This window comes from Tachysurus vachellii, chromosome 15 (assembly GCF_030014155.1).
Source record: "Tachysurus vachellii isolate PV-2020 chromosome 15, HZAU_Pvac_v1, whole genome shotgun sequence".
Taxonomy (NCBI): Eukaryota; Metazoa; Chordata; class Actinopteri; order Siluriformes; family Bagridae; genus Tachysurus; species Tachysurus vachellii.
The window spans coordinates 16,232,509-16,245,470 of record NC_083474.1 but is presented as its reverse complement, the minus strand read 5'-3'; the positions used below and the strand labels follow the sequence as shown (position 1 = coordinate 16,245,470).

Here is a 12,962-nt window from a genome sequence, read left to right as displayed (position 1 = left end):
TTTCAGATGGCAGGAGGGTGAAGAGTGTGTGTGAGGGGTGTATGTGGGGTCATCCACAATGCTGTTAGCTTTGCAGATGCAGCGAGATTCTCTCAGTTGTGATCATGTCATATCCCTGCAGTCTAGCAGTGTTTTTTCTTGTGTTCGTCATCTTCACCTCAGTCAGAAGAGTGTATCTCTCATCACACACATTTCTTGAAGCACTAGGGTTAGAGAGGATAGAGTGAATTTCTAACATTCCACAGTCTAGAAGCAATAATATATATAAAGCCATTTCCTTCACTCAATTTTCTTCACACTTTATATATCTAAGTGGGTTGCAAAGCATAATGAAGTAGTGGTCTACTAGAAATGAAATGTACCATTAATTTGTGACAGATTTTTATTCCTCCTTCCTTCCCTCTCACAATCTCTGTTTTAAAGGTGTGATTGATAACATTTAACGGTGCCTCTATTCTTGTAGTGATCTTATTTTATTTCATCTTATAACATCTATGATTGAGTTTCTCTGAGGTTTCTTGACGTTACCTTCTACAGCCAGTCCTAATTTGTGTACTGTATGCTGTTACTTGGTGACAACTTGGTCTGTTTGTTCTGACATTTATTTAGTGCTGTCACAGTATATGTTATATACACCTACTCCTTCTTTTTCAGAATGCAATACGTTATGTCCTTCATGTTCATCTAACAAATTAGACTGTGGAGTATATGGAACTGTTTTTTGTTGAATTAATTGTACTGTATGTGACAGGTGTCACTTAGTGGTAGGTGTTAAGGGATGGATTGTTTGTATTTAGGTTAAAAATGTGGAGTATTAAGGCTTGGGGTAGAGTGTGGGCTAGGTCATAAGCAAGGTGTAAATGTTTTGGGTAGGTTAAAATGTGGTGCATTAAAGCCTGGGGAAGGGTGTAGGGTAGGTTATGTGTAACATAGGGCTGTGATTAAGTCAAGATTAAGTCAAGATTGTGACCGAAAACTATCAAAAACTATTGAGCCCAAACCTTTACTCCAATTTCATATACTCTATGTAAATCATCATGGGAACCATCATTACCTAGACTCTGGCAGAATCAGTCTGGAACTAGATAAAGGTGTATAATTTGGTTACCACTAGTAGTTTTATTGGGCACATGGGAGCCAGTGCTTGATAAAACCAAGACTTGTGTGGACCCCAAAGCCTAAGACCAAAAGAAGTCCAAATACAAATGCCAGTCAGTCTGAGACATATTCAAATGAATACAGAAAACCTCTCAAGACTTGACTCGAGTCCTACTGTCAGGATCTAGACCATACTTTGGCCATGTGCTTTTTGTTTATGCTCTGTGTTCATGTGAATGCCCCACCCTTGTCTATTCCTTCCCACCTCAGCACACCTGCCCCTTATGTGTCTAATTGTCTTTACTATTTAGCCGTGCCACGTTGCCTAGGGCAGCGTGGAATCCTTGTCTTTTGTCGTCTTTTGTTTTGTCTCGTCCGTGTTTGGTTTGGTTTTGTCTATTTTATTAATAAACTATGTATTTTTTTGCTGTCCTGCATTTGGGTCTGTTTTTATCCCCGCATCGGTGACACCTACAGCCTTAGTGTTTGTAATGATTATTGAGAAGTAGGAATGTGAGTCAAAGGCTAAAATAATGAGGGAACAATATTTAAACTAACAAGTTTATTCAGACAATTTGTTAATGAAATAGATGTATTTATATTTAATATTTTCTAATAATAAATGGAGAATATACTGTAAAATTAGCAAAATTGTATTTAGCATTAAGTATTCTAGTATAAAAATGAGGACTAGAATGTACAATACTCACAGTTACTTATAATATTACTGACGTAATAGTTAATCAAAGTACCACATTAACTGTCAGGGATCGTTACCATAGTTACCATAATATTGTAGTTAAGAAAGTTAGAAATTTGATTACCGTGAAGCACCATAACAAAATCATTGTGTGAAAATCAAGGTAATCTCTAGTGATTTTTAACACAGTGTAGTTCGTTAACTATTCTGTTTGGAGCCACTAAGCAAAACACGGATGGAGAAAATAAACAAGATATCTGTAAAAAAAAATAAATTATAAATAAGACTTCTTGTTGACAGTTTAGATGAGAATGTGAGAGGAGATGAGTTTGATGATGAGTAGAATTAGATTGGCCTGACCTTCAAAACCTGTGGAAACTACCTTGAAATGGGGTTCATGTTTCATAGTTGCTCTAAATTTTATTTCAATTTATAGATTGTCCTTATTTACACTGCTCTGGAATATGCAGTTAATTCTTTAAATAAGCAACCAAGAGAAGTTCTGCCTAGATATTCATTCATTCATTCATTTTCTAACGCTTATCCGAACTACCTCGGGTCACGGGGAGCCTGTGCCTATCTCAGGCGTCATCGGGCATCAAGACAGGATACATCCTGGACGGAGTGTCAACCCATTGCAGGGCACACACACACTCTCATTCACTCACAAAATCACACACTACGGATAATTTCCCAGAGATGCCAATCAACCTACCATGCATGTCTTTGGACCGGGGGAGGAAACCGGAGTACCCGGAGGAAACCCCAGAGGCACGGGGAGAACATGCAAACTCCACACACACTAGGTGGAGGAGGGAATCGAACCCCCAACCCTGGAGGTGTGAGGCGAACATGCTAACCTCTAAGCCACCGTGCCCCCCCTGCATAGACATATTTGGCTACTTCAGTTGCCAAATAGAATTTGTTGGGAAAACATTACAATAGCTTAAAAATAAATAAAAATGATTCATTTATGGATGTACTGTATACTTTGTTGAATAGGCAGCTGGCTGAGATGAATAGCTCTAATGAGTTGTCATTGGTCAAATTTGGCAGGCTAGATTATGGAGTTAGCCATTTTTCTGAGCTAATCATACATCTAAAAATTACAGTTACTGTTAAATTGGCTCAGTTAAGTTGTGCCGGGCAAACTAATTCTGACTGATCAGCTTTATCTTCCTGATGGGAGTTGTGTCCCGCAGGACAACTCCTCTCCAATTTACTGTGGCCCACAGAATGGTTTGCTGAGGATGAAAATAAAGTGAATCATTTCCTATGACCTTCAAATACACTACTAAACATCTGTGATAGATTTTTGAGCAAGAGTGCCACTTTCATCAGCACCATAATCACCAGCACCATCACAACAACAGCTGTGGTGTTTATTACTCCAGTACAATTTCAGAGACTTGAGAACTGATACCAAGGAACGCTAAAACTGTTCTTGTGGCTTGTAGTGGCCCAAAAAAATCATATTCCTTATACAACATATACAATATGCTTCCAGCACTGCTCAGATAAACACTTTACATGCTGTTTTGCACACTCACTTCAATTCAATGCTGATTTTTCACATGACTGTTCAATTACTGCCTTCAAATGTTGCTACTGTATATTTACGTATGTTTACAAGAATCCCCTTATTGTTTGCACCCTCTTATTTGCACACTGGTCATTTACAGACTGCACATTAATTGGCGCTATTTTATGTCCTGTAATATTCTGTATCGACTGTCTGCACTGTCTCTTTTCCTGCACTGTTTGCACTAAGTTGCACACTATGTACTTTATGGACGTGGAAGTAAGGACAACTTTATTTTTAGTCCTTAGCTCTGTTGTTTTATGAAGCAATAGCACCATGGTCCTGGAGAAACGTTGTTTCATTTCACTATGTACTGCGTCAGCTATATATGATTGAAATGACAATAAAAGCTTATTGATTTGTCTTGAAAACCTTACTAAATTTATATTGGTTTTTCCGATCAGTTGTCTTCATATTATTTATTATATACTGCCACTGATGTCATACCAACTATAATCATCTGGCAGCTCTATTCAATACTATATATTCTGTTGTAGCGCTATTTTATTGTAGATGCATAGTATATATTCTAGTTTATTTATCTTTATGTATCCTGCCTACTGTTTTATATTCTGACTAGCATACATTACATATTTATATACTTAATAAAGGTTTTCTATTATTATATATTTCTATATTATTATTATAATTATTATTATTATTACTATTATTATTATTATTATTATTATTATTATTATTATTATTATTATAACTACAGCACATACTCTTTGCCATTGCTATTTATTTCTGTATTTATTTACTTCAATATACGTATTAATTAATCTATCTATCTATCTATCTATCTATCTATCTATCTATCTATCTATCTATCTATCTATCTATCTATCTATCTATCCATCATCCATAGATGAGGGTTTGCTAGTCATGATTGAGTCTCTTATAAATTTAATATAATATTAATCAGATGCTGTTTGTCTGTCCAGCCCTGGTGCTTGGTTGATTTACTTTCTTTCAAATATTTTGCCTGTAAGGACTTTTATTGCTTCTGATCTATATCTTTGTTTCAAAAGAGACTTTCACTCTCTTCTCAGACATAAAAAGATCACAGCAGGAGTTGATTTGTCACCCGCAAGACTCGTGTGGAAATTTGCAGGAATTTCACAAAGCAATCTTTTGGAGCTTCAGCAAATTTCAGCTGTAATTGTAAACACTGCAGAAAGTGACATTGTTACGGCTGGAAAAATCATGAATGTAGTCAGATGTATCTAGTAATGCCTGTTATAAAATGACACTAAAAGTAAAATAAGATTAAATCTTTTACTAGATTAAAAATAGTATTGTTTTATTGACAGATAATTCCACAATTTCTTTGTTAATTTTAAGATTTTATATCTAGAATGAAACGATCTAGAAATAGGATTAATAATCTTCTATATGTATTAATATATATGTTGTAATCTTATAATAAGAAATACTATCTACATTTGATTATATTCAAGAGATTTTCACATGTAAAGTTGTCATTTCTTTTCAAAATGTATATACAGCTGTACAGGAAACAACATGGATTCATATCAGGGTTCTTTTCTGTAGCACCAAGAAATGTTATAAATATATATTGATATGGAAAAAATGATAAACTTGTGTCCATGACGATGAAAACCTGGTGACGGATTGGTGACAGCGAATAAAAAATTGATGAATCAGACATAAATATCTACAAAACCTTCAGACATGCCTATCATGATTTTATTGATTATTAATTATATATCACAATAGCATAATAAAATATAGTCAATTCATTTTAATGACTATCATTACTATCTTATTAGTGTTATTATCTTTATTTTATTTGCAGTTGACTGTATGTAATAACCCTCATCCTTCTCTCCACATGTAGCTCCCGATCCTGGCCTCCTCAGTGGTCAGTCTGTACTTTTTGGAGCTGACAGACATTTTCAAGCCAGTGCACTCAGGCTACAGCTGCAATGACCGGAGCCTGAGCATGCCCTACATCGATCCCAACAAGGAGGTCGTACCGTTCCTCATGCTTTTCAGCCTGGCGTTTGTAATTCCTGCAGCCACGGTCAGTCCCTGAATCTCACACACATAAAAAAAACAGCTATGGGTCAGATCTAGATATGAACACACACCTAACAGTACAGTGCTTCACAGTTCCACATTTTTAGACGTAGCTCTGCTTCCAATGCTATATAGCGCTCCAGGTTAAGAGGGAAATAAAATGGAGCATTATTATGTAATGAGTGTAGTGGGGTGTGTTATAGACTTGTTGCACGTGAAGAATAGAAACCAATTGCATAGATTTCCTAAAGTGAGTCCTTCTTACACTACAGTTCACTTTAAAACATGACGTGAGACAATGAGACAGTGAGACTGCTTCTACATGTTGGTGGTGATGAGTGTCAGGACTGTATAAACATTGTGCTCTTTAATGTCAGGCTCCACAATTATCACTTCATCGTGAATTAGAGTTCAATGAACTTCTAGTATATAGAATGTGAACATGTAAATAACTCCTCTGTTCTGAGGGAGATTTTACCTTTGCATATTGCAAAACATTGCATCCAACATTATTCCAACATTATTGTCAAAGCTAATAAATTTCAATAAATCAATATGTAATTGGATATCCGTTGGAATGGCTTGGACTTTTAAACACAGCAGCATTTATGTGCAATATTATCATCTCCCTTTGTTTCTACACTCATGTGCAACATTTATTACAATCTGCCACGTGCAGTTCTTTCTTGTGCACTTTTATACGGCTTTCTTTGCTTTGCGGTTAAATCTGTGTGTCTGACTGAAAATTCCAATGCCCCTGTTGTGCAAATGGTAATGAAGGCATCTTGAATATTGAATCTTAAATCTAGAACGTGAGGCACAAGCCTCGGAGAGGTGGATGGAAACTTTAGATGACTAGAAAAGCGTTGGTGTGATTGGGCTTTAGTGATTTAGTGTGTGTGTGATTTAGCAGACAGAGACCAGTTCCCCGCTGTTAGTTACATTTCATCTTCTACTGCAGGTTTTAACAGATAGGTGCTGGCATCTAGGTGATAGCATCAGCTCACTGTTGTAGCATTGAAGCTGCTAGAATCTCCAGCAGATCCTTATTATAATAATAGTTCTTTGTTTGACAGATTGATATAGTTACACATCAGATAACTATATCAGGGCTGTCCAGAGTTCAGGTCCAACACTCTAAATTTTGTAGTATGTTTTTCAGAACCAAATTGGATAACAATGATGGCAGTAGAGTTTATCTGTGATGCCATATATCAGTTTTAAAACCATACTTGTTAAGAAATTGAACAATAAAATAAAAAAATACTTTGCAAACAAACCCAAAGTTTTCTCCCATCTCCCAAAAACTTCTTCAACCCTCTGACTATTCAGAGGTTTTTTTACAGACTTGGGGTTGTTTGAGCTTGTAGAGTCCTTAGCGTGTTTGGTGAAGTGTGAACACTGTTTTCAAACACAAGAGCAGTCCAGAGAACCCGACGCTTGTTCCATTCTTAAAACAGTGTACTGGAGATGGCTTCGACTAAACTGTGGTTCAGACCACATTATTTCACATCAACTGTGGTATATTTCACATCAAGTGTTAAATATCTGCTCATCATGAAACATTCATACCTTGTGCCAACCTGCATAGCAAAAAATCATAAGAATGGCTATTCATTTGCAAGTATTCCTTCTCAATTTCTATGCTGTGAAACTAAAAAGCACTGTTCGGGTGTTACATTTACAGCATTTGGGTGTTGGTAATAAAGGAAAATAATTGTAATTGTAAATAACAGTAAAAGTGTGTTGAGGATGAGGATGAGGATGAGGATGGGTTCCCCTTTGAGTCTGGTTCCTCTCAAGGTTTCTTCCTTACCATCTAAGGGAGTTTTTCCTTGCCACTGCTGCCTGAGTCACCTCAGACTTACTCATTGGGGATATATACATACATATTGTGAACTAAATCTATCTAATATTAACCTTGAATTTTGTAGTCTATTAATCTTTATATTATTTTCTATGTTTATGTTCTGTAAAGCTGCTTTCAGACAATGTCAATTGTAAAAAAGCGCTATACAAATAAACTTGAATTGAAAAATTGAATTGAATTGAATTAAAAGATTTAACCTAGTGCCTAAAATCTTGCAAATGCTGATACAAATGTGACATATAGGATTTTGCAGTTGAGCCTTGCTTCAGATTAATTCAGTAACAATAATCCCTCAGTCTTGGGTGAGGCTTCAAGTGTTCAAGAGAGGCCAAGTGTGAAAAATTGCCCCTACTGTAGGTTAAATAAGAGTTTTAAATTGCATGTGCTTCTTGAAATGAGACGGATTGGTGTCCCATTCAAGGTGTGTCCTTGACTCATATGAGTCCTCACTCATTTTCTACCGCTTATCCGACATGTATAACCAGATAATGAAAAAGACCAGCTTTCTTAATGAGATGTAAGATGCAGGAGTTCTTGATTATAAATACTCCAAAATAAAATAGCACAGTTATTAAAATATGACTTCGTACAAAGCAATGCTTTTTGTTCTGCTCCCTACTGTGCACATTTACTGTGCCCCACCCTACATCGATTCAACTAATCAGCTGATTAATATATCTAAAGTATGTTAAACTACTTTAAGTTTCTAAAACCATGGCTGAGACACATGGGTTTAAAGCAACGTGTAAGTGTAGCACACCTTAGCCAAAGGAATGCAGTTATTGCAAACTGTGATGCAAACTGTGGCTAAAAAAAAATGTCATCTTTCTTGAAGAGTTGCACACAGTGTCAAGGTTTGCTTGTTTTAATATGCAAATCTCAATGTCAAATTAGCATATACTTCCACCTTAGCATAAAGCAGTGAGTCAGGATCTTCAGTTAAACTTTCCTCCTCAGGGGACAGGTACATTCTCTCTCTCTCTCTCTCTCTCTCTCTCTCTCTGTGTCTGTGTCTCACTCCGCTGTCAATGCAATTTTGGCTACCACCTACCCAGGATGCACATTTGCTATGCACAGAGTGAAAGATGGATCTGTTTGGTCACTATTTGGATGTTATTATCATGCACTAATACACAGTAGCACCTTGTTTTTTGCTCATTATAAATTGCTTCAACATGAAATCCCCTCTGACTCAATGAGCGGGTTAATTAGTGGCTGAGACGTTCACACAGGAGAGAATTGTGGGTTTAGAGCAGCAAGATTGAGCAAAGAAATTGTACTTTCTGTGCCTATTTTAGAATAGGTTCTTTTATAAAAAGAATGTGGTCCAGTCAGCTTTTAAATTATTTGGCAAATTTATACTGAAACTTTATTAGGATTGTGTTATCCTGAAATTTATGTGTGTGTTTTTTTTTTTTTTTACACAAATAGAATAGAGATTTGAAGTTCAGGGATATTATCAGCTGCACATATAATCGTGTATTATTTATGGGGTTAAATCTGAAAATCGTTTTCTCCAGCTCATCAGCATCTTTGCATCATAATCATTGATTAGATCCATTGTGACCTTGACGTGATATCAGATAGCTGTGATAATTTGCTCAAGCAATAGCTTGCTCTATTATTCAGGTAAATAAGAAGAGGTGAGGTCAGGGAGTTCAGTGGTTTGCATATTTGTCTCGTGCCTTAGGGTTTCGATTCCTGTCTCCGTCCTGCATGTGGAGTTTGCATGTTCTCCTCTTGTGTTTCCTCTGTATACTCCAGTTTCTTCCCCGTCCAAATACATGTGTTGTAGGCTGACTGGCATCTCTAAAGTGTGTGTGTGTGTGTGTGTGTGTGTGTGATAACACCCCCTCAAATCCTCTGGGATAAACTCCAGGTTTCCTGTGAGTGGGAGAAGTGGTACAGAAAATAGACAGATACAAGTGATTAGTTCAGTACTGTCAACTGAATTGAGATAAAACTACAATATTCGACTAGCACCATTTATCTCACAAAGCTTATCACAGAGGGTTTCTTAATGGTTCTTCAAGGGGTTTTTGTATAGACAAGGGTAGTTCTAGGGAGTTCTACAAAGAACCTTTAAGAGATCCCCAAGAGGCACAATCAAAGAGTTAAGAGTTCTAGATGTAAACATTTTCATTTGATTGTTTACATTATGCACATGGAATCAGTGGAAGCTTGGCTAATGTTCAGACCCTGGGGTTCAAACTGGTGAGGTTCAGAGCTCAAGCAGCTTAAATCATCCTCATTAACTCTCTTTCATTGATTCTAGTCTCATGCAAGACATGTCCAATTTAGTTCAAAGCAGATTAAAGCTTCTGTAGTGTCCTTAACTGTGATGCACTTGATCAGTCGATGGAAATGTGTTTAGATGGTTCATTTGCAGCACTTTAGTAAGAATTACGGTTTGGATTGAGAGTCTTATTTGTTTTCAAAGTCAGAATATGACGAGTGTGTGTGTGTGTGTGTGTGTGTGTGTGTGTGTGTGCACTGGTTAACCCATGACAGATCCTGTAGACACAAGACTGACATGTTACTTCCTTCCATCTCTCTATCCAGACTCTCTGTCTGCTATTCTCTCTCCTCCTTTCTATTGTACTCTGTCTCGCCATTTTACATAAAAGATCAGGCTGTGTAAATCTGATACTGAGCTGCATCTACATCTTTCTCTTGGGTCTTCACTCATTCGCTCTGCTTGGTTCTTTTGTTCTTTTGATCAGTGCGACAGATGCTTTCCTTGCTTAAGCAAATATCAAGATAAAAGAAGCACACAATTGTGTCTTTATTTAAATACACATTCATCTAAAGCGAACTAGAAAGACATATAAGATAGAATCAAATCTAATCACATAGCTGAGACTTTCAGCTTTAAATCTCTTGTTGAAAGGGTCAACAGTGGCTCTCAGACAATCCCAGGATTTAAACTCACATGAAAATAAAATAAATAGTTGTTTTAGTTGTTTCAGAGAATAGCACACACAATTCCAACAATTTTCAACAAAATGTAATGTATAGCTTGTGAGTCTCAACTTCTGCACCGGAGCTACTAGGCTAAAGTACGTTTTCTGTAAATAGCTGCCTCAAATCACACAGTTTTTCACACAGTAACATCTCACAGAGCTGATTTGGTTTAGGAACCATTTTGGTCTAGAAATAGAAGTTCACCATGTAACTGGATGCTGTAAGGTTATTGGGCAGCCACCTTAGACAACCACATTTTTGACAACAATCAGATGCTATTAAAGATAGCCTTAAAACAAATGTAAATAGGACATGAACATTCATTGATTTAATAAGAAAGCGAAACATTAAAGAAAAATAGCAAGAAATAGCAAATCTTAGTCAATGGTTTGCTGTTTATTTTGATTGTTAGCTAGAAACAAAAAAACACATCAATTGGTTTTCTCACATAGCAATTTCTTATATACTTATATATATATATATATATATATATATATATATATATATATATATATATATATATATATATATATATATATAAGTATAAGTTTATATAAAGTTTATTATGGGAGTTAAAGCATACTCTTATACCTGTCAGTCATTAGCCTGTCTGCACTGCACTGACACATGGACACATAGCTGTTTTGCTACAGCCCATCGCTATCCAAGAACTTGTTTAAAGGTTGCTCTCTGTGTGAGGAAATAGCTATGAAGGTTTTAACTCTTTTTACCAGAAAACCGATGTTCAATAGTGCCACCAGAATGGGAACTGACTTATTGGACATTTGGAACAGTATGAACAAATAAATTATTGTATCGTCAAGAGTCTGATCTAAAATGAGTTAGAACTCTGTTGGCTTTCAGTTTGTGATGTGTGTTTTTCCCTCTGTTGATAACCTGACACAGAATTTTAGTGGTTGACCTTCAAATTTTAGCTGCTTGAATAAGCACTTTGGATAGTCTCAGATATTAGAAATTGGTTTGATATAACCATTTATTTTTCATTTGTGTGGAAACAACAAACCATTTTTGGGGGTTTTTTAGAAATTCCATTAGTAGGCTAGGTAAAAACAGAAAACCGTATGAAAAACGGTTGAGTCATATGGGGCATTAGCCACTACAGTGGAGTTTGACATGACTTTAAGAAATTCAATGCTGAACATGAGCATCTCCAAAAACAGGCACAATTTTCATTTTTAAGCATCTGGTAAAGTAATTTAAACATCTTTAGGCAAACTTTGAGTATCTTTTAGTTAAATATATTCCTTGTCTGACAAAAGTTCTACAAGAATACAATAAATAAATAGTTTTGTTGACTATGAACAGTATTTAATTGCTGTAATTATTAACTTGACAAAAACAACTGTGGGCTTTTACGTCTTTTTGATTTACCAAAACCACCAAATAAATGCTTCTATGATCATAAAATCTGTATCTAATACTACAGATAACAAACATCGTATCCAACACCAACTCGCATTATTATTATATAATGTCTTATCACGACTAAATTTCTCTTCACAGATTATGATCGGTGAAGGCATCCTGTACTGCTTCCAGGTCAAAAGAAGAATCAACATAAAAACCGAAGCCAACATAAATGCCGCTGGCTGTAACTTTAATTCCTACATTCGCCGAGCTGTGAGATTTGTGGGTGAGCATTTATTTTTCATGCTCATTCTTACCCCACAGTTTGTATTCATTCCTGATAGCAAGGATAAGTAACAAAGTTTATGTAATATTTACCACATTTTAACTCAGTGTGTTATTAATTACAGTGGCTGAGTGTGTAATTGGGTGCATGCATGCGTTGCTTTTCTGTTCCTTACATATGGTTTAATCGGAATGTGGATCGTAATTCTTTCAGTAGCTTATACATTTATAGTTTTAGATGGTAGATGTGTTTTTATGCAGACATTTTGGGCAGTTATGAAGTATTTATGGATATAAAATCAATCTGTTTATGAAAATATGGGTGTAGCTTTGAGTTTATATAAAGCTGAATGATTCCACTTTCCAGAGGGAGTGTGTATTTTTTACTGATTAAGTAACAAAATTAAGTTTGTGGCTTTAATCCTGCTCAAGACAGCCACCATTCTACACTCTCCAGACAGACGCTTCCTTAATAATTTTCCTTCTCTAGGAATATACTAAAAATATATATTGTGTGTGTAGGTGTTCACATCTTTGGCCTGTGCATCACAGCCCTCATCACAGACATCATACAGCTGTCCACAGGGTACCATGCTCCCTACTTCCTGACAGTGTGTAAGCCCAACTACACCATCCTCAACACCACCTGTGATGATGGCTCTTTTATCGTGGAGGACATCTGCTCAGGCTCGGACTCAGCAGCCATCAACAGTGGCAGGTTAGAAAGCCAACTTAGTGTCCTTGAGGCAATCAAGGAGAATTAACTCAAGGGTTAAAAATGACCAATACAGCAAGATTATCCCTCTCTGGTAACCCTATTTTGAGCTTTTGCTTAAAAACCTTTATTGTAGCATAAAATGAATCTTACTCAACATTTACACTCAATGCAAGATTGTCCCAGACTTGGGATTTGGGACTTGGGATTTGCATCTTGCAACTGCTCAGTATTATAGAAGTGTCTGGAGAATAATATGATTGCGTACTTAAGTGTGACTGTCACAGTAACTGAGCATCAGCTCAAAGAAAAAAATTAGTTAGTCAGTTAGCTTTAC

At 36.2% G+C, this 12,962-nt stretch overlaps 1 protein-coding gene across 1 annotated transcript in view; it reads left to right on the top strand.

Annotated features, from left to right (window-relative positions):
* plppr4a (phospholipid phosphatase related 4a) overlaps positions 1–12,962 on the top strand; it is a 29,601-nt gene that overhangs the window by 4,808 nt on the left and 11,831 nt on the right. The window contains exons 2-4 of the mRNA XM_060888120.1: positions 5,242–5,427; positions 11,782–11,911; positions 12,433–12,628. Of these exons, the coding sequence (XP_060744103.1) occupies positions 5,242–5,427; positions 11,782–11,911; positions 12,433–12,628 (512 nt within the window). The remainder of the gene's footprint in view (positions 1–5,241; positions 5,428–11,781; positions 11,912–12,432; positions 12,629–12,962) is intronic.